This window comes from Catharus ustulatus, chromosome 4 (assembly GCF_009819885.2).
Source record: "Catharus ustulatus isolate bCatUst1 chromosome 4, bCatUst1.pri.v2, whole genome shotgun sequence".
NCBI lineage: Eukaryota > Metazoa > Chordata > Aves > Passeriformes > Turdidae > Catharus > Catharus ustulatus.
In genome coordinates this window covers 74,663,380-74,685,919 of record NC_046224.1, presented here as the reverse complement: position 1 = coordinate 74,685,919, position 22,540 = coordinate 74,663,380, and the positions used below count along the sequence as shown (strand labels likewise).

General features: G+C 40.8%; 1 protein-coding gene across 2 annotated transcripts in view; it reads right to left on the bottom strand.

The window, feature by feature from the left end:
- Window positions 1-1,027: 1,027 nt before the first annotated feature.
- The window catches only part of RERG (RAS like estrogen regulated growth inhibitor), an 88,091-nt gene continuing 66,578 nt past the window's right edge, over window positions 1,028-22,540 (bottom strand). The window contains exons 3-5 of one of the 2 annotated variants that reach the window (XM_033057459.2): window positions 16,234-16,290; window positions 5,488-5,561; window positions 1,028-4,922 (exon numbers count right to left, since the gene is read on the bottom strand). In XM_033057459.2, coding sequence (XP_032913350.1) covers window positions 4,515-4,922; window positions 5,488-5,561; window positions 16,234-16,290 — 539 coding nt within the window. In that variant the 3' untranslated portion in view covers window positions 1,028-4,514. The remainder of the gene's footprint in view (window positions 4,923-5,487; window positions 5,562-16,233; window positions 16,291-22,540) is intronic. The other variant, XM_033057460.2, reaches the window with a different exon arrangement.

Below are 22,540 nucleotides of genomic sequence, written 5' to 3'. Positions count from 1 at the left end.
GCATCTGCAGCAGAAATCAAATGCATACCACCGGTGTTTCTAAGATGACACTCTTTTCATTACAGGTTTAATTTTGCAAAGAGCATAAAGGCAGCTACATCAAAATGCCAAGAAACCTCTTTTAATTAAAGCCTCTTTTTCTTTTTCCTCTTAAGATTTGCATATGTATTGAGCCATTAGAGAAAAAGATAAAAGGAACCCCATCACTGTTGATACGTAGCCTTTATGGCTGCAGCTCCTTACTTTGCAGGAGACATTATTTTGACTGGAGCAAGTTATAGTGTGGCTTGACAGAGCTCAAGGCTGCTTTGTAGTGCTCCAGAGGCAAACAGTGACTGGTGTTGGGAGGTTTCACCTCCCAGCATAGATCCTGCACTCAGATTTGATGCACTGCTCTGCCGGATGTGACACTGTTATACCCTCACTGCTGTTCACCATGCTTTGGGAGAAAGAGAATGGATTATAGTACCCTTCTTCAGTGCTGAGCCTCCTCTGCTACAGCTTAATACCCACTCTCTGTTGGATTATTTGCCATTCATGTAATGTACCTTTCATAAGGTACCTATCATGTACCTCCTTTCAGTGAATTATCTTTGGAACATGGGCATAGTTGGCAGCAGGTGAAGTTACCTCTGTCCAAATCACCAGCTTAAATCTCCCAGATTTCTTAGGCCAGGATTTCCCCTCAGAAGCTTGGAATCAAGATCTGTGTTGTTTAGTTGGCTTTTGGTGGGTTTCACTGCAGTTAGTTAATAACCCTGTAACTTTTTGCATCAGCCTTGAAATACTTAGCGAGGACATTTGGAGCTGGGTCTCACTGCAGATGCTGTTTGAATTCTCTACTCCAGGACTAATAGCCAAATAAGTTCAGTTAAAATGATCCAAATTTTACAATGCTTATTCCGGTAAAATTCACTGTTTGTTTTCCTTAGATGAAGATGAAAACCAAAACAGGGCTTTTGGAACTGGCCCTTTAATAGCTGGAAGGAGCACTGGAGACATCTAATGGAAGATCAATATGTGAGAGTTCAGTACAGAAAACACAATTTTCTTTTTCTTTTTTATTTTTTTTTCTTATATATTATCTACAAGCACAAGCTTTCATATTTTTAATGTAAAAATGCATACAGATCATTATATATATAAAAATCAACTAGCCTTGTAGCAAACTGCCAGATCCAACCATCCCCAGGCTGGGGACAACCTGTCTGGATCCAGGTGCAACCCCAGTGGCTGATCCTCACTTCCATCTGTAGTTGCACCAAACTCCCAGATATGAAGATTCTCAAAGTTCTAGGGAAGTTTTGGGTCCTGATCCAGGTCTTGCAGCATGGGCATGACTAACTCTTCATCAATTGAAGATAAATATTTTAAAAACTTCATAAGTGACAATCAACTTGTTGCAGGTAACAAGTATCCCTTTCACTTTTTCTCCCCTTTTTTGTTCATTGCTCTTCCCATCCTCTCTCTGCAGAAATGGAGAGAAATTTATTGTTTGTGTCATATACATACACTTAAACAGCTCCAGGAAAAACAGAATTTGATCTGTTGATTCCTGCTGCAGAAGGGCTACTGAATGTAGGTTCATGCTGCACTCAGCCTTTTTAATGCTTGGGCAATTTTGGGCTGAATTTGCACACTGTGGAAATCTGACAGACTTAGATCCAGTAATATGTTGTGAGCAACAGTAAATCAAATTACATTTAATACTGTGCAATGCACATCAACAGATATAATACACTATAGTAGAACTGGCTTTGAGGGAAAAAAATGAGCAATTAAGTAATGAAGTTTGTGTTTGTTTTGGAGGAAAGGTCACAAAATGGCAGCCTTCTTTTTGACCAAGTGTTTATCTTGTTTGGCAGTTTTCAAATTCAGTCTTTGCAAAAATATGTTGCTATTTTTATTATAGGTTCTTTATGTAACAAGGGATGTTTGCACAGTGGAACCTTTTCTTTTCACCAGGATTTTAGAATTTATCTGCACAGATGTTATAAAAAAAAGTACAGTTTACTGGAAATCTTTTGGAAAGTATGAGGGCTGTACCTCAGCCTCTCCTTCCTTTCAGTTCTTCTAGTATGAATATGAATAATTATTTCCTCTTGTCATTAATTGATAACCTTTTTCTATTTTAAATGCAGCTCCAACCTGAGCCCCAAGCGAGGTTTTTCAGATAAAAGAGCTGTTGAAGTTTCCTAAGAGGGATGAATCAATTGCTTAGCATACCAAAGTAAAGACCTGGCTACGTTGCCATGGGATTGCAGGTAAGGATTTTGTTTACTTCAGATATGTGCACCAGCACTGATTTGAGAAATAACAGAACCACAGTGCTTCAACTTGCAAATGCTCACTCTGGCTCCTGATGTAACTGAATTGCTTGCAAGTTCAGCCCCTCAGCTACAGAATTCTGCTTTGTGAACAGGCTTTGTGAACAGGCAGTAGCTCACTCTTTTACTCTTGGATTGAGTCTACATTACTAATAGGACTAAAAATGGCAAAACCTTTATTTTCCTTTTTTTTTCTTTTCTTTTTTTTTTTTTTTTTTTTTTTTTTTAGGTGCATAATGTGATGAGGAGTTTGGGAACAAGTGTGTCACAGAGGCCTGTTGCAAGAATCCCCTGCCCAGAAGCACACAGTGAAGTTGTGTCCAGCTGATGTACAGCAGCACACAGGAACACATGTGAGGACCAAAAATACAGACTTTGATTCCAGGACAATGAAAGGAGTTTTTACCACCTAGAATACAGCAGCAGAGAAAACAAACAACAGCTCAAATAAACCATACATCTGAATGAGATATTCTTTGCTGGTGGGGTAAAAGGGAAAGTTTAAAAAAAAATTTACTTTGGTAAAATATCTCTAAGTGAATGCTTTTAATAGAAGTGCTAATTTGGAACTTTTCTCTGTTCACTGGGATATACAGATCTGCCTCTTCAGCCTGTTGCACCACCTATATGGCTATGTATAACTCCAGTTGGATTTACTCACTTTCCTACAACTGTGGCAATTTGCATTTGATAGCCTTTTGGAGTTACTTCCTCACAAATAACCACATGAAGTACAAAGCAGCGGAGAATGAAGTTGTCAGCAGTTGCTACAAGGGAGCTGTTGCTCCAAGGAGAACACTGCTAATTTGTCATCCCAGCCCTTGGCCGTGGTTGTACCAGCTGACAGCCTGAGCTGCCTGAAGGGATGCTACACCACTGGTGGGAGAGCAGCACAACCTGAATGAAAACCTCCCAACCTTGATTCTTGCATCTTTTAGCAGTTAACAAACCAACTAGATGGGAGGCAAAACTTGACAGCTGGCTTAAATGAGATGATGAAGGAGAAGGAAAAAAGGTGTTTTATTGCAGGCACCAAAATTTGACAAAAGGCGTTCCTGCTTCAGTGTGCCAGATAAAAGTCACAAAAAACCTGCACTGCTTTAAGCCCCAGAGTGCTCCAAGCAGCATCTGGAAGCTTAAACAGCTGGAAATTATGGTCTTTTAATATGGTAGAGGCCAATCAGAGCTGATTACTTTTGGGCTTAGACTTTAAATACTTGTCTTCCCAAGGATTCAGTTCTTCTTAGGTGTAAAATAGACTTAGAAGAACTACTTGAATTGAAAAAAAAAAAAAGAAAAAAATCTAAAAGCTACCCATTGCTAGATCATTAGTAATATGCTTCTTTTTTTTTTTTTCTTTTCTTCTCTTTTTTTTCCAGTTTGAATTCCCAACACTCATACTCCCATTTCCTGAAGCACAGTACTAAATTTTCAGGAGGAAATACTGCTGGACTAGATGATTATTTCTGGAGAATTCTGCAGTTTCAGAGGAGCTGGAAGAGCAGCTGAACTTCATCTCTCTTGAAATGTGTGTCTAGCTGGCTAAACACTCCAGGTAATATAATAGACCTTTGCTGTATTTTTTGCATACTTTGCTAAGAAAACATCAACACTTATGGATTTGACAAAAATAACAAGGAAGGAGTGAAAGCATACAATGAGCCAACTTAGAGCTGGTGAAGGTGTCAGGTGAACTTTCTGATTCAACACAGAAGCCTCTACACTTATTTATTTAGTCCTGGAGAACAGCAGTTGTGATGGTTGTTGATGGACTGAGGGCTGGATCTTACTCTCCAATGGCTACTGAGCAGCTGTCTGGTTGAAAATGACGTTTAGGCACTACTGACTTGCAGGGGATTGGAGCTGGCCATGTAGAAGCAGAAGATTCTCTCTTGGTTGCCAATCCCCACAATTGTCTAGTTCTTTGGAGTTCATTTGGTGTTTATTTTTTCCCTTGGTGGTTTGTATTTTTTTCCCCACATTAGTCAGAAGCAGTGTGGCTAAATACATTTCAAAACAGAAAAACAGTACGATTCCATGTTGCTCAAAAAAGTGGTGGTGTTTGTCTTTTTGGTTTTTTTCTGCTGCAAAGATTTGACCATTTCTCATTAAACGCTCTCTGCTTGCCCCATCCCTGGTCCAAGCTAACACGCTCTAAACTCTTCCCTGCCTTTGGACAGCTCTTTTTTAGCTGCTGATTTTGGTAAGCATCTTATTAATGGCCTGCTTGACATGGGTGGTGGAGCTCCTCCTGCGAGTCTTGCCCTGGACCATCTTGCGGCGCCGCACCTCCCGGCACAGCTCGTAGAACGCCTCCATAATGTTCCCCTCTCCCGTGCAGGCAGAGCACTCGTAGAAAGCACACGCCAGTTCCGTGGCCAGCTTTTCACCTTCCTCTGTGCTGACTTGCCTGGAGTGATCCAAGTCTGCTTTGTTCCCCACCAGGATCAGGGTGACATTTTTGGGCTTTTTGACTTCATCCAGCAAGTTCTTAAGCGGCAGCATTTCCTCGAAGCTGCCTCTGTCCGTGATGTCATACACCAGCACGAAGCCCTCGCCCCATCGCACGTGTCCTTCCTTCTGAATGGCATCCTCCTGTTGCAAAACACAGAAGCAAACCTTAGGGATCTGATTTATGAAGAAGACAGCAGACCTTCAGAGAGGTGCTGGTCCACCCAAGCCTACAAAGCTGGGAGCATCTGCTTTACTTTGTACTTTGCACACGTCTCCTTTTTTATCACGTGGCACAGGAGATTGATTCCACCCAGTGCCATGACTTGTGCAGCATGTGCACCTGCCATGTTTTAAAAGGGAGACCTGACTGACAAATCTGCTCTCCACTCTAGTGGGAATCGCTGACTGAAGTTGTGTTGACTGTAGAAACAAACTGTGACTTTGTGCCTACTTGTTGGGCTGGCCCTGAATAAAAAGGCGTGACAACAAAATAATTGTACCCCCAAGGTAAGCCCTTTGACTTGTTTGGTTTTCCAAGCAGGATCTCTTGCAGAAGGGTGTGGCTCCAGCATGGGGGAGGAGAGAGGGGGCTCTGCCCAGAAGCAAATGTGTCCCCCAAGTAAGGCAGTGCTGCCACCACCAGAGTTTCCTCCCCTGCTGCATTCCCGAGCCGAGGTGCTGGGGAGCGGCACATGCACCCACGCACCTGGCCAGCTGTGTCTAGTATCTCCATGGAAACCACTTCATCATCAATGGTAGCTTGGTGACGGTATGTCGACTCTAAAATAAGAACACATGTTGTAAAAGATATTAAAAGAATGTAATTTTCTTTTTTTCCCCCCCTTTTTTTTTAAATCTTCCTCACAGATCTCCCAGCACAAAAGCAGAGATGTGATGGGCAGTTTGGCTAAATTTTCCTTGCTGGAGCTCTTCCAGCCATCCCGGAGCACACTCTTTTCTAAAACAGCAAAACTTTTACCTCTCTCCACAGGACACAACATTTTCTTTGCCATGTGTTAGAGCAGCAAAAGCCTGGTGGATGCTGCAATCTGCACCCAGCAAAGCACAGTTTGCTGTGGCAGAGAGCTCTGCAAAGCTGTATCCCGTTTTTGTGTTTGCTCCCAGGAGGGGATGCTACCTTTGGGAGACCATACCACAACTCTCAAAGTATCCAGCTCAAGAGATGGTCACTGCATAGCTTATTGATCAAAACCAGTATGGTTGCAGATCAAGGGACCTAAGCACTAAGCTCAGGCCTTGTACTGTGAAAAAATTACAGACCAGTTAGGTATTTTAGGAATGTGTATTTTAAACATGCTGAAATCATCACATTCCTCTCTTCTAGCAAGGAATCAAGCAGTGACTTCCCTGTTCATGATTTATAAGGATAACCAGTGGGCATTAAGCATTTATACTATGGGGAAAAAAACCCAACAACAACCCTATTTACTGTCCTAGGTTCTGGAAGCAAGCAACTAATCAGGAAACTAGTGACAATGGAGCTTGTTTTATCTTAATAAGCTGATAAGCTAAATTTGATAGCATTTGACCTAAAATGTGGAAAACTCTCTGTGCTAACATTCAGATTTATTGCTGTTGCTAGCTCACAGATGGCCTGTATCAAAAGGCAAATATGTAGGCTGTAAAAGTCTGGCCAGTGACTATGAATGCTTTGCATTGTCAGAGACACAATTCTTTCGTTTGGTGTAAATCTCTTCAATAGGAGTGCAGGATATGTCTTTAGGAAACACATTTCTTGACCTTGAACTTCTGGAAGGACTCATGTTTTGTGGATGCCTGTTTTCATTATTCACTGAAGGATGTCACCTCCTCACAGTCAGGAATGTTTCAATGCTGCCAGTGCTGCAAACAGTCTCTTCTCAAACCAAAAATGTCACTCCCTCCCTGTGCCACCTTAATTGCTGTAATAGCCAGCTGTATCCAACAGGGACAAATGGTCACTTTACTTGGGCAGATGGCAAGCAAGCTTGCTGCAGGGTTTCAGGCCATGAAGACTGGCTTTTCTGAAAGCTTGTAAATACCCCTTCTGGATAGTATTCCCAGGCTGTTGAAGGAGTTGGAGTCTCCCTTTGTGAACCTCAGGCTGTACTACACAGCAGAGTGAGGTACATCAAAGTCCCTTGGTGTCATGTCTTATCTATGCCCTCCACAAAACCCTCCTAGCTGCAGCAAATCCCTCAGGGAATGCAGAAAAGGCAGGGAACTCCAGTTTGGTGTTAGAGCTGCACCTTCAATGAGTTATTTCAGTGTTCAGTGCTAGGCTGGGATTCCCTGTGTAGTACTTCAAGCTGGAGGTTATTTAGGAACTTTTGCTCTGTTTCTTTGGGGGAGGGTGCTCTGAGAAGGGATGGCTCTCTGAGCAAACAGTGTGACTTTAGCTCCTTACTTGCTAAGGCTTTGCTCATTTGCCTTCAACCATCTGGCACTGCTTGACAAGTGGCTGCTGAGAATTTTTCCACAGAACCTGAGAAAGTGCTCATCCAGCAGATTTCTGGCTGCAAGATAACTGTGAAATGTCCTTAGGAGGCAGGATGGGGAAGGCCATACACATCTTCCTAAGAAATGGGAAAATAAATCTCAAGGAATAGACTTCTGCTCACCGTGCAGAAGCAGCATGAATCTTAAATGATACTTGACTTCTCAAAATAGGACTTTGATGTTGCAAGTTTAACTTGCTTTGGCTGCTCACGTTGGAAAGGAATTTGGTCTTGGATGAGTAGCACCAATTTAGGTCAGATTGGTGTAAATAAATCTTGTGAAATGTATGTCTGTTCCTGTGCTCTGGAATGTGTGGTAGCTGTGTGAATTTTAATGAGGAGTGTAAAACAGCTGGACGTTGAAAGCATTTTTGGTGTAATCACAGGCATGGCTCTTCTCCTTCAAGGGAACAGAAAAATCTGAAGAATCTGGTTCTCTTGTAAATTATGAGCCCTGAAGAGGTGAGTTCCAGTCTGCTCACATGGTACATCACAAAAACATTGCCTTGCTTTGGGATTTATTAGGAACATTTTCCTTGTGGCACTGCTTTCTAATTTTATTTTTTTTGACATGTAGCCAGAGAGTAATTACAGGGCTTGAGATAACTGCTGGACCCCTGACTGAAAGAAACCACTGACAACATAGGTGTCTGTGTCTCAGGTAAGCATCCTTGACTTCTATTAGAGTTGAAATAAAATAGGTGCTGGTGGATACTACTGGTCTGAGCTCTTTCCTGGAATAAACTGCACCTCAAAAGTACTTGGAAGTCCAGAATTGTTTAGATGAATCCAGGCTGTAGAAGTCTTATGCTTGCATCATCATGGTTAAGTAGAAAAAAGCAAGGTGTAACCCTCTACCAGTGGCTCCCAAGATGATTTTAGGCAACTTTCTGCACTTCAGATTGTGATTTGCACCATGAGTTGTCTATATATTCCACCTCTAGCTGTGCGGCTGAACCCTCAGAGATGGAATAGACACCAGGGAGTGTGTTTTCCTCACAACAAACTTAGTCAAAGCAGAGTTTGGGAGCTAATGTGCAGACTGAGCCTGTCTGAGTCTGGTAGTGCTGTGGAAATTGATTTATTTGCTCTGCTTCAATAGAAATAAGTAAATCTGACCTGTTCTTGCTGGTCTGGGGGTGTGCTGTGCTTCCAGTCATATTCCCAGTAAGAGGCTGAAAGGTGCTGATGGGTGTGGCTTTGAAGGCTGATGCCAGATTTCAGAGTGGCTCCTGGTCATAAAGCTGAAATCCCCCAGCACTCCTGCTCTGCAAAGCACTTTTGGTTCTCATGGTTCCATTGTTTGAAAAATTAAGGTTTATTTCCAGTATGTTTAGAGCTGTCAAAAGGCCTGAGAAACTTGTTGGAAAGTGGCAGCAGTTGGTTTGGTTTTAAGCCACGCTAATTCGTTAATTAATTATTTCATTATTAATTTATTAATTAATTTCACAATAATTAATTAACCAAATCTCTGCAGATGCTGTAAAAAAGTGGAATTACAGCCTGCTACAGCCTGCTTCACACACAGTGAATGCTGCTTCTGGAACTGACATGGTGATGTGAAAACCTGCCAACAGGTTTCTTTTGGAACTTCATTCTTGGCTGCCCTCTCCAAGGCTGCATTTGGTGTAATCAGAGTTGTGACTGCAGTGCTGCAGGTTCCCAAACTAGTCAGATCAAAGCTGGGCACAAAAGGAGCCACGTGGGAGGCACTGATGCTTGCTGAGATGCTTTTAGCTGCCTTTTCTGTGAAGGTGAAGCTCTCAGAGCTTTCTGCTCTTTGTAAATTGAGGCTGGATGAGGCACAGCAACCCTGTTCATATCCCTAAGGAGGAACAGGGTACTCAGCAGGCAGGATTTGGGCTGTCCCTGGTCCCTGCAGATGGGCAGAGACTATTTGTGGGTGACCTTGGCAGAAGTTTCAGGTGCTGTGGGGACTCCTGGGGGGAAAAGGATGCACTGTGGAGCACAAGGATACATGAAAAAACCAAGCTAGTAGTGGTTTAGTGTAGTGTGAAATATGTAGAACATACCCAGAAGAAATGAGGCTTGATTAGGTTGCTGCTTATTGAGCAGTTTGGTTTTTATGACATTTTCCCATTTTTAATTAAGTGGGAAGGTAGTAGATGGTGAGTTTTTACATAGCCCCAATCGACTATAAAGTTCTTGTCTTGGCATGAGAGGATCTGCTGCATCCCTAGGATTTCCTCTTTTTAGGTAGAGCACATGGGCAACATGAACCTGGACTAGACAAAAACATCTTTTCTTGTTATTTTCTGTAAATAATTCTTTGGCCTCCAAACAGAAATTGTAGAATAGTTTTCTCGAAGAGAAATGAAATTTTCATTGTTCTCTAAAAACAATGAAAAATGTCTTCGTTACTTCCTGCTGCATGCAAATATGATTTTTCGGCTGTATGTGAAGAACTTCTTTTGAGAAGTGAAGTGGTGTTGCTTTTCCTTTCCTACAGGTTCTGTCCTCATTCAGCTCTTACTGGGACAAACAAAGAAAATGTGGGCAGGTGTCTGGGAACTGAATTCATCAAGGCATGCTAAAACAAACCAATAAAGCCAGAGCAGTACTGACAGGTAGGGAGTAAGATCAACGGTTGAAACAGTTTGTGGTTTTGTTTGGTTTGCTGGTTTTTTGATTTTAATTTCATTTTCTCACCAACCCTTGGAAGAGATGCTAGTTCTTGGTAGGAATTACATCACTGATAAATTTAAGCCTAAATAAATCACATTTGGCTATGCTTTTTTGTCTGATTGCAAGAAGTCTTTGTTGGTGGAGATGAGTTTCACCTTACTTCTGACAATATAGATGAAAACTAACCAGTGAGACTTTTCTCACACCCAAAACAAGTAAAAGGTGCAGAGGAAAGCATTGCAAAATTCTGCTCATCTGGGAAACATTTCAGAATATGATGAGCAACAAAAGTAGGGGCAAAATATTTTGCAGCTGTAGCTATAGCAAGAACAGCCACTGCCTTAGTTTTGCTGTCTGTTGAGCTACTGTAAAAAAAAAAAAAAACCCAGTATTTTTATTACTGGCATCAGGAATATCTTCATCTTGAAACTCATGAAAGAAAACAAACCACACTTTCAGAGAAGTGCTTCCCATGTTATTGTAAGCATCTTCTCTTGCTGCTCTCAATTACTATTTCATCATTTCAAGTCTTTGTTGAGGATTTTAGAAGCCAGAGTTGGTGCTTTAAGGTGCTTCGGGCTATATGAGTCCATTTCCTCAGACACACCTCAGAGAAACTGGGAATGCTTTCATGGCTCATTGCTATAACACATTCAGTATAAATTCCTCCTACTGAAGAGCACAGTAAAAATGATGCAACATATTAAATGTATATCAAGTTAAAGAATATTTCTTCTGTTTTGATGTGGGAAAAACATGATCTCAGGAAGAAGCCTAGGAAGGCACAACCTAGACTGCTGAGAACTGAATCCCTTAAGCACTGAGACAGAAGGAATGAGTAATTCTGTCAATAAAAATCGAGGATCCGAATAGCTGGAGCCTGGCTTGAGAACAAGGCTGTTTCCCAGAGATTTATGAAGTGCCTACACATTTGTCATGGCAGTCCCTGAGGCACAGGCTGGCAGCCATTCCTCCCAGCCCCAAATTTTTGGTTACCATTACATCCCTCTCTACCTGAGGACTGCATGTGCTGCTCCCAGGCTGTGCTTGGACAAGCTGGAGTTGTCAACACGAGTGTTCAGAGGAAATAAGCAGAAGGCAAAGTTCCGCAAGGTGGTGGCAGAACTCTCTGCTCTCTGTAGAAAATGGTTATTTTCCATCATGAGCTCCGTGTAACCTGCACTATCCTGTAGCAGGACACAGGCTGCCTTCCTTCCAGGGCTGAACCTTTACACCCAAGGGCTGAAGGGGCCATCTGTTAATGATTTCTAAACACCTCTTTTACTGTGGGCTGCTCTGTTAGAAGCTCTGTTTGCTGTCTGGGCTGCTGTAGGATTTTGGTGCTAGGGGCAGGCAGTTAAACCTTCAGAAGTGTTAAGGCAAACTTGCTGAGTATGCCACAGGTCAAGAAAACTAAAAACCCACAATGCACAAAGACAGTGTTTCTTTAACTTGGGATCTGCAGTGAGGATGGCAATCCCAGGGATCAGGAGTTTGTATTCACATGGTATTCCAGCTGTCCAGACAATGTGTTAGCTGAATAAACCAGATAGCAAAGATAATCCTGGAGAGCTCTCTTTGGACCCGAGCTCTTTATCATGGCTTCAGTGGCACAAATTATCTCAAAAAACCAGTTCTTGCATCTTCTCGTGATAGGATGAATTATAATATTTAATAAATGATATTAAATGCTTCTACTGTAGTGAGATCTTGATTCCCATAACTAAGCTGTTTCTGGCTCTCAACCATTTTTGATGAAAACCAGTTTGGATATATCCCTGATATAGTCCTACTTTGCTCTGTTGTTTATATTGTTCATACAGACTTGTATTTATCTAGTGCAGAAAACAAACTCAGGCCAGCATTATTTGCTAGTTTTGCTGTATTATTTCTATCATATATGGGACCTCCAAACTTTCCTTGTGATTTCTGAATGATAGTGTTTTGCTAACAGAACCCCCTGGCTAGAGATGGAGGCAAAACTGCCCTTCTGATGTAAAAATAATCACCCTTGCAAGAAGTTTTCCAGTTGGAAAAGCCTTCTTGCCAGTGTCAATACCTTCACAAAGTCTTTCTTCTGTTCTTGCCACAGTGATGTAATTTGCAAGTCTTAAGCTCATCTGTAGGAGATTTAATTTTCTGCTGTGGGAGAATTCAGGTTTGTCTCCTTCCTTCAAGCAACTTGTACAGCTTTCTCTCCTATCTTGCTCTCCTGATACCTACACACTTTCCCCATGTTTGAGGCTCTCTTATGGGCTATCTGTATGTTGCATTAGATAGGACTTTATAGAAACACCGTTCAAGTTTTTATTCTGCCAGGAGAAAAAAGAGTGAACAAAAACCTGTCAAGAAATTATGATATAGTCAGAAGAAATACTCTTCAAAAACATCATTATTAATCTAGTAGTCCCAGCAAAATTATAATTTTTCTTAGGACTCCTATTTCTTATGGTTTCCTTTACTCTTTTAAAGGACTGGAGAGTCCTCTCTATCCCCTTTACTTTCTGTCTTTGCTTGCCTTCATACACAGGGCAGTCTGTCATGTCCTGTTCTACTGATTATCTACTGAAAGAGAGGTTTTTTTCAGAGGATTGGCAAAGTGATATGAAATGTGTGAGTAGCTAGAGAAAGACATCTAGGGGCAGTGTGAGAAAGCCAAGACACTTTTAGAAAGGTCAACAAAAATATCTTCTCCTTGTTTGCTGATGTGAGTAGATTTTTGTTTCAAATCCAGTCTTTGCTTGGGGCTTCTGTGTGCCTTTGATGAGCCTCTTAAATCTGAGTATCATTTACTCTAAGGATTTACAATCCTTCTGTAAGATGAAGGATTTTATAGGTGAGACAGAGGCAGAGAGACTGCAGACAAAAAATCTGTTACAGAAACAAGAAAAGAACTGAGGAGCCTGACTCCTGTGTTTACCTGGGGTTTTATTTGTTTGGCATTTTTTCCTGCATAGCAAAAATTGATGTTTAAGTCCTTGAACCTCAGGAACCCCCTGATTCTCCCAGCCATAGATAAAAATGCTACTCCAAAATAAATGACAAAACATAGTTCATAACATCTCTATTTAAGAGCATGCCAAAATTAATGAATTTTGGTGAAATCCATGTGGGAGCCCAGTCCCCTTTCTCAGTGCATATTTAACTATCTAAAGAAGACTAGTTTAGTGCTAAATTCTTCATGTATTTTATATTTTAGAAACTGCATGTATTTTTTAAAATGTGCAATTCCAGCCTGTTTCTACATAGAGCTCTTTAATCTAATTCTGTTCAAAATGTGAAATGGCTACAATTTACTTTAAATGAAGATGGATGTGGAAACCCATTCAACTTGATAATGCCAGGTAGGAATTTTCCTTGAGGAATTTAGCACCTTTTGGGAAAGCAAACAAAAAACCCATGCCAAAATGATGACAGTGACTTGCCACTTAAACAGAAATATTGGACAAGTCAAGGTTAACACTCCCCAGAAAATGACCTTTGCTGTGGTTGTTGCCCTTTGGCTGAGAACAGTTAAATAAAAAGCAGAGATGTAATTCTGTGAAGATGCAGCTGTCCTACCAGTGTTTGCACAGAGCCAACCTCTGCACAGAAGTGGCAGAGCTGCAAAGCCCTGACTTCAGCAGCACCTCTATTTTCCAAAAACTTGCAGGGTTCAGTGATGTTCCTCCCACCAGAAAATGTTATTTTGTGGTTGGTAATTTGGCTCCTGGTGGTACAGCATTCTATCCAGGTGCTGCTGAAAATATGGCCCTTCATTTTCTTCTGGTAGGTTAGAATGGTAAGGAATATTTATAGGGTGTGTTTTTTCCCTTCCAGTTAAAATATACCACCCTTGAATAAGAAGAGGAATAGTCTTTTTTTATTTTAATATGATGCTTAGTTTGGGATAATGTTGAATTTCCCTCAGGCCTTGAACAGTCTGGTGAAAGCTTTCCTAAAAATAGGAATTATCTGGGGATTGCTTGCATCAGAGGGCTAATGGGTGGTTGAAAACTTGACATAAGAAATAAACTGTAAGTTTGATGTTTTTGTCACAGCCCCAGTGAATTTTGGCAAAGCCTCCCATTGCTTAGTAGCTGGATGGTTTGCATCTGTTTTACTCCTGTTCTTTTAGAATAACTTGACAAAGCTACTTATTTCTCCCTGTAGAGGAAATTATTCTCACTGACACAACTTTTATTTTTTATATTGATTGAGCGTGTAGCTATCCCTCTTTCCACAGAACTGCCAGCCCATGACTGCTGAGAAGAAATGAATCTATTCTGCTAAAACTTCCCAGTGAATTCAGATGTTTACAGGTAACTGGACACCAAATCACAGCAGGATGACGATGCTGAAAGACAGAAATGCCTTTTTTCAGGCACTGGTTTTCCCAGTTTTTCAAAGTACAGTTTCTTTCTGGTTCATTTCTGAAGGCCTAAATAATGGTTACAATTTCAAGATAATTTTTCATCTCTAACACTTCAGATGTTAAAACCTTTTTTGAATCCCATTGTGGTCTGTAGTTCAACAGAATAATCCTTTACAAAACAATCTCTTGGTGAGCAGCTTCTACTAGACATTACAGTGATTAAGAAATAACTCCTTGACAATAGTTTATTAGTTTTGAATTTCTCAAACCTTTTCCTCGGAGCAACCTGGAGTGCTGAGCATTACAATGACTGTAATACATAATTTATCCTGTTATTCTCTAGATTGAATGGGGATGTAGAATTCAGAAAGTCAGAAGAGATTTAATTTTTTAGTTTATTGAGATAAGACTGTTGCCTGCATGAAAGCTTTCTGTGCTGCAAAGAGAAGACAATTAGATTCCTGAGGGGTATGGTAATTTGCAAGCATATTCATTTGTAAAGCAGAAACAAATGTCAAGCCTTGTACAGCAAAAAGGGACCTGGGACCTTCATAATGGGGCAAAAAAATAATAAATCTTGTGTCTTGCTAATAACTTCATTTGTGTGCTTAAACAAGGCAAAAAGGATGCTTTTGCATGCAGTGACCCTCTAAGAAATTGATGAACCTGGACTGCCCTGATAGAGAAAACTTTGTACACCTCTTGTAAAGTTCTTGGAATGATGTACTAGTGATAGAAATGTGAACTAACACTAATAATACTAAAGGAACATTCTATTGAGCATTCCACTGTGCAGCACAGTGACACATAATTCACTGAGGTAGCAGATAAAAGAGTGTATTTTAGTTCAGGTTGTGCTAAGATTTATTTTACCAAGATAGGAGTTTTGATATCTGTGGTCTCTCCATTTTGCCAAACAAAAATACTTAGTATGATCCTGGATACTTGCTATTTACAAAGGGCTACCTGGGTTCTGTAATAGAATGTATTAAACTTCATTCCTGCTGTGCAGTTTTATGGCATTTTCTGTTTCCTTAATGAGACCTCTTAAGGAGAGAGCATTGATAAAGAGATTGGTATTTAACTGTATGGTCTGTGTTGGAGCCTGCACAGAAATGTTAGGGAGGAGAGAGGAACACATTGTTGGAGAACAGAGAATTTTCCAGCCCTTTACTTTGCATGTGAATTACTTAGTCCTGAAGTATTGAAGGCACCTTCTGAGAAGTGAATGCCTTGTCTTGGACTTCTTGGCCTGGATTTGCAGAACATTTGAATTTATACTAATTTAAGAAATAGTATGAAAATTGATCTTGGCACAAATTTTAAGTGAAACCTCTAAATCAGGACAACTATTTGACAGGCTTTCTGACATATGTGAGACAGCTTCTTCAAAATGCCTGACCCAACACAGCTAAGTGGGAGCAGTGCAAGGGACATGTGGATGCCCTTTAGAAGATTAGTGCTCCTATCTGGCCATCCAAAAAATGAGAGACAATATATATTTGAAAACGAGGATAAAACATTGCCTAAGTCTTGGCAGGCTGAGTGTAAAAACCTACCTTTTTTTGGCCAGGAATTTTTACAATCGCCATCCCAGAATACAGGTCTGTATCCCAGTCATCTTATTCTCAAGCAGAAGACACTTGGGTTACTTAAAAGCAGAAAACTGATCTCACACTAAAATGATTTGAAGAGAGAAATAATGAAGCAATTTCTTTCAGTGGCAGAATTGCCATGGATTTCTGAGTGGGCAGAAATGTGCCTGAGTTTGTCTGGGTGTTACTGCTTCTCTGCTCTGCCTCCTCAGGTAACAATTTGTTCCAGCTTCAAATGACCACAGAGAAGCGTTTTGCAGCAAATTTGAAGGCTGGCTGAGGCTTGGAATTTTAACTGTGTGCTTTCCATTGCTTCAGGCATGCAATTCCACCCCATGCTCCAGGAGACCAGAACCTACCCAGTGTGGGGTCGTACTCCCAGATGAACCGCTTGGTCAGGAAGCGCACCACGAGAGCTGCAGGGACAAGGAGAGTTGGGGTGAGAAGGACAAAACATCAGCTCAACAGGCCTCTTAAAGCTTTCCCAGAAAAGTTTTCTATGGCAGTGCAGAGCTAGCAGCTCCCCTGAAGTGTGAGCAGGAGTCAGTGTTGCATTGGGGCACTCGAGAACTTGTCACTGTTGGTGGTGTGATTCATGCTTTTGGATGGGGACAACAGAACTAAAAAAAAAAGAGAGAAAAAAACCCAACAAAACAAAAAAAAAAAAAACAAAAAAACCCAACACCCCAAAAACCCAAAAACCCACCAAACAACAACAACCAACAACAACAAAAAAAGCCAAAAATTTTTGCAGCATTAAAACCGCTACTTCAGATGCTTTAGGTATCTATAACCAGTGTTATAGGAAAAAGTGTTGGCAGTTTTGGAACCGGCTTGGACCCTTCAAAGTGAGGGTTGATCAAAATGGTTTTACTCTTGAAAACTTGCCTTTGGATTGTAAGCCTTGTAAGGCACAAATAATTGGCTAAATAGCTTCCCTCTATTTTGGCATGCCTTCCTTGTAACAGTTTAACTTCCATGTTTTGCCTACTTGAAGAAAACTGATAAAATATTTTAAACCAATGCTATTAATCAATTTGTAGAAACTGAAAAAAGTTTAGGTTTTGGAGCACTGGACAGTTTTAGCTTACAGGCTAAGATCTTGCTACTTATGTTCTTGTATTTAATTTCTCCTATCCCTCCAAACCCTTTAAAAACAACTTAAAAAGACTTTGATTATTCTTGAATTTAAAACTAAGCAGTGCTCTGAATTTCTAGTGATGTAAATTAATAATTTACCATCCAAAATCCTTTCTTCAAATGAAGCCAGAGATATCAATGCACTAGCTATGAGTGCAGCAATTATAGTTACAGGAAAACTTCCTTCTCATCAGAGCCATATGATTGTACCATTTTTCTTTTGGTTGCATGTGCACAGGAAAAGGTGACACCTAAACCCAGATCTTTTTCATAACTGAAGCCAGGAGAATGCCCTACATCCCAAACTTCTATGCCCAACAGTAGGATAAGGCAAGAGTCTGCAGAATACATATAATGAATCAAGATTTGCTAATCAGACAATCAGAATATTAGTTTACAGAAGATTAACTCTGCCTCATACTTGGAGGGGTAAGAAGAAGCTGATCCTAAGGAAATGAGATCACCACACAAGAAGCAATTTGACCTTGGTGTTATTTTAAGTTTCTATTTCCCTTAGGAACTTCTACTTTGATTTTTTTGCTTGGGCTTTGCTGAAATGCTGTCCTTGCTCCTCAGAGTAGATGTGGGAATTCTTAGTCAAACTAACTTTTCAAGTCATGGTCCTCAACCTGAATGTCATAACAAAACAAGATGACCTCTTTATAGCTGATTTCCCATCCACGGTGATGTTTGCACCAGGACTTTTTTTCTGCACTTTTTATCATTGTTGGAATAGTTTAAGCATTTGATTCTTCTCTAATTGCTAGAAATAGATTCTCTCATACTATCTTCTTTGTCAAGGACAGATTTAAAAACAGATTTTAAAAATCAAGCAAATTTAAAATTACTTCAGATTAAAAAAAATTATTCTTTGACAGCCATAATCTGAAGAAGAAGCAGTGATCTTCACCTGTGTGGAAAAGCCTGAGCCTGTTCCTGGACCTGGAGAAGCTAATGAAGAGAGAGAAAAGGTAGAAGAACCTGTCCAACTATTTTTGTACTTAAACATTTTCCACCTATTTATGTTAGGCTTGTATGGAAATGCAGATGGAAATTGCTGGAGAGGAGAGCAGAAATGATGGAGGGGACTGGATGTCTGTAAAGCATAACTAAGGTCATGGAGAGCAGCAGCTCTGAAGGAAAAGAGGGAGAGCAGCTGATTTTGGAGCTGCCCAAATACGAGACATTAGAAGGTGAAAAATCCTAAAAAGTAGAAATAGAACTGGGCTGGAGGTGCTGAGATGAGCCTGGGAGGAGAAACCAGAGTTATGTACACAGGATGAAATGGTGCAGGTGTGCAATGCTGCAGAGGTGAAGAACTAGAGATCAAGGTGTAAGCTCTGGTGAGAAAGGGGAAGCTATGCACAGCACATGCAGATACATAAATAATTACGTGTTTAGGAGGGAGCTGAGCTGAAGAAAGAAGGGCTGGAGGTGTCTGCCATGCACAGTCTCTGCTGGCAGACCTCAGTGGTGAGCACAGAAAGCACAGTGAGCCACTTGCTAGGCACTGCTGCCAGTAAAGTATTTTTATAAGTGCTCTCCTTTTCCCTGGGCCCACTGAAGGGAAGAAAATACTCCCTCAGCACAATCCCAGCTCCAGAGCCATGTGCTCTGTGTCTGACCCAGTCAATTCCTTCAAAATGCTTCTTCTCTCTTCCATGGCAGTGGTCACAGCACATCCTACAAAGCTTTTCACTTCCGCACGTTTTTAAGAGGCTGAAGAGGAGCAGCTAGCAGATGGGCAAAGTGAGAAGCTCTTGATGCAGAGTCAGGTCTGTTGGTAAGTATTGCAGATTATGTTGGATGGGAAATGTCTTCACTTTTGCCTCATTACCAGTGATTAGCAGATGGGCCCCTGACATGCAGCGAAGGATTAAAACAATGTAGGTGACTCTGCTGCCTGGTTTGACTGAAAATAGACTGTGAGGGAGGAGCTGGGAAGGGCATCCAAGTGCTTGGGCTGTCAGTCTGAAGTCCAAACTCGCTGGCTCGTGCCTCCTGCCCCAGCAATGATCCCCTGGAGCAGGGCTATTACTGTGGAGCCACACTGCTTATGTTGAGCTTGCTCCCTGCCAGATTACATCACTTTTCTGTAAAATAACTCTGCCAGCAGAAGAATCAGGAGTGAGCACATTAGCAATTCACTAGACTTCGAGCTGGAGCAGTCAGATTTCTGCTGCTGGCTTCAATGATGCTTTGGGCAAAGCAAATGTTGCATAAAAAATGAGTTGATATGGGCATTACTTCCCTCTCACCTGAGCAAAGGTGTGTCTACTGTTTTACCAGTCAGTTTTAGTTAGACATGTTTAATGCTAATAATGAGCCAAAAATACCCCAACAGACTTCAGAAAACCAATCCAAATGCTGGGGTTTGATTCAAAATAACACCAAGACTGAGACCGTCTGAAACACATTATTTTCTGATTAAATTAAGTGACCAATTCCAATATTCATATTAAAATGGCCATTTCCAGTGCTCATCCTTAAATTCATTTTGAAGCAGCCAAGGTTCAGATTGATGCAGTAGTTAATAGGAGTGAGTTTCATGGCTCTCCACTGAGACTAGTCCAGGCTCTTCCCTGAACACTTACAGCTTGTGAAATACAAGAGCTTGCAGGCTTGGCAGGAAAGAATCTCCAGCAAACTGTGCTGTGGATTCCTGCTGTGTTTTTTGGAGACATGACCATCACCAGAGGGAATTGATGTAACGTCCCAGCAAAGGAAGAACAGACTCATGTCTCTTTCTGCCTTTTCTGACACCCTGGCTTCCAAGTCAGCTGTTTTGTACAGGGTATAAATTAGGGTAGAACTTGGCACAGGGCTTTCATTCACTCATGTTTAAACCTTCTGCCTTAGAAGTTATTCTTGGAGAAGAATCATGACTATCTGTCAGATACATTTGTAGTGCAGCTCCACTGAAGATATTGAAGTTATACCAGGATTTAACTTGGCATATAAACCAAGATTGTCAACCACATAATTAATTTCTTTCAAACTTGTGTGGCTGAGTCCCTTACTCAGCTTTAAAAATACCAATCCATATATTTTGTAATTTTTTTGGTGTGTGTGTGATATTTTGCATCTTGCTTCAGATCTTGTTTAGATTTAGTAACATATAAATGCTCTAGCTAAATTTACAATCTGTCTGAATACATATCTTTGTGGATTTGGTACCTTTCCAGCTAATACAAGCTGAGTTTTTGGGGAAGAAAGGAAGCGGGCTTTTCTTTGAAAAACAATCCCTTTCCCAAAAAGTTACAGAGTTCAAAGTTATTCTAAGAAAAATAACAGTTTTCCACAGTGAAATAACTGTATGATGACTCTTTTATGCCATGAGAATTTTCAGCTATAAAAATGCTCTGAAAGCAGTCCCATTATTTAACTTATCAACAAGTCCATTCCTGGAGCCATGATCATGTGTCATCAGTAAGCCACACTTGGCAGGACACAGCAGAGTGGTTAAAACCTAAGGTTATACTGATCAAAAGGCACTTTCAGAAATGAAGTATTTCACTTTTTCTTAAAATAGATTTATTTTTTTACAGAGTTCATCCCCCATTCACCTTCTCAGAGGTGCTTTATGTTTTGAAATTGGACCCCTGGAAGATGGGGTGAGCTGCAGCCTGCAGGATGGCAATGCTGCTGGTTTCTGGCAGGTGATGTTCTTCCTCCTTAAAAAACTCTGTCCACCTTTGGGAAATACTGGTTTGTTTTAAAGACAAAACCATGGGAATTTATTTTGCTTCTGGAAGTGCAGGGGGTGTCTGTGTGTGGGGGAAAGTGTGAACTTACAATGCAGAGTCCTTTTCTGATCCATCAGGGATGGAAGCCTGCACTCACTGCCCCTTGCTCTGAACTTGCCTCAGCTCTGATGGGATCTCTGGCAGTTCAGTGATGTGGGCATGTGAGAGCTGAGTGACACACTGACAGCAGGGCTCTCTGCCTGTGCCCCTCTCTTGGTTTGCTCACTGTGGTTCACTGCTGATGCAGTAAACTAGAGTTTTCCTACAGTAACTCTAATAGATAAAAGCAAGACCAATGAGAAAAATAAGAGAGAGCTCAATGAAAAAAAGGTTTTGTTTTACATTGCCTTGCTGTGTCAAACTCTGCTTGTTTTAGGAATATTTAAGTCGCTGTGTTAAGCAGTGTGCTGTTCAGAAAAAATCCTGTTTATGATAATTTTTCTTTAACAGCACAGGGAGGTCTTCCACTGACTGCCAATATAAGTTAAAGAGTATGTGTTCTTTAATAGATAAAGAGCAATTCAATATAAATACCACATGTATATATTATTACATATGCCACAGAGCACTTTGTACACAACAGTGTGTGTGTATATCCAGGTGTATATATACTGTGCTGTAGTAAATACAGACCAGAATTGAACAGCTGTGTTATGAAATGGGTTGCTTTTGCCTTTCAGGAGGTTTCACTATGAAATGCAAGCCTTTTCCTTCAGTGGTAATGGTAAGGGCTTCAGTTCTGTGGATTCGATCTCAGCACCAGCAACAGTTCAAATGTCTTTTTGTTCTGGTAGACTGGAATACCTATCTCAAATATCTGTCTCAATTCCCACAGCAGATTCGTGGTTGAAACCACCATTCCATGTTCAAATATTTCAATAGTGCTAATAAGCTTTCAAATGTACAATATTAAGTGCTGTATATTGGATTTATCTTTACAGTGAATAACATTTTACATGCAGAATGTGAATGCAGTAGGGCTCCAAAAGCTGTTTCAGATAATAATTCAGCAGGTTGTTCAATTAGATGTCAATAACTGTTTGGAAAGAATAGAAGAGGCTGTGGAAGAGACAAAGACCACAGTCCTGCTTGGCTCTGGTTTTTAGCAGTCTCCATCAGGTTATTCATATTCCAGCCTGACTAAATGTCAGTGTACTTCATGTCACTGCCACTTTTCAGTTTCTGCTACAAGGTTTTGGGGAGGATTTCCTTTTGTTAGCAGCAATTTCTGTCTGTCTGAGATGTAAATGCATTTTGCTTCTGTGGTGAAGATGTGATTTTTGGAACTTTTGAGTGGAAAGAGCCTGGGAAAAGAAACTGGTTTCAAGGAGCTCATCTGAAATTCTGGGCACAGTGTATTTACATATTCATCTCAACTGTCTTAATATGAGACTGGACTTCTTTGTATGCTCCTCTGGATAGCTCACCCTGATTTTTTTATCGATTAGTAGTCATTCATCCCCTCCTCACTGAACAGGAGGATTTTTGTTGTAACATTCTCCCCACTGCTTTCAGTGCTAGGATGTTTTTACAAAGGTTGCTTCATATGGAACTCAAGCAGGAGGCTTAATTTACATTATAATACCCAATTCCATAACATAGAATTTCAATATAAGATTGTTAAGGTCGCCTCTCATATGAAAGATAAATTATCACACTGGTGTTTCTAATGGTTTTGATCCTTTTAGGGCAATATCCACACTTGTACCATTTCTCTCTCCTGACTTCATTGTGTCAGTTGTTCTCTCACCCCTTTTGTCAGAACCTTCTGGTGTGCTAT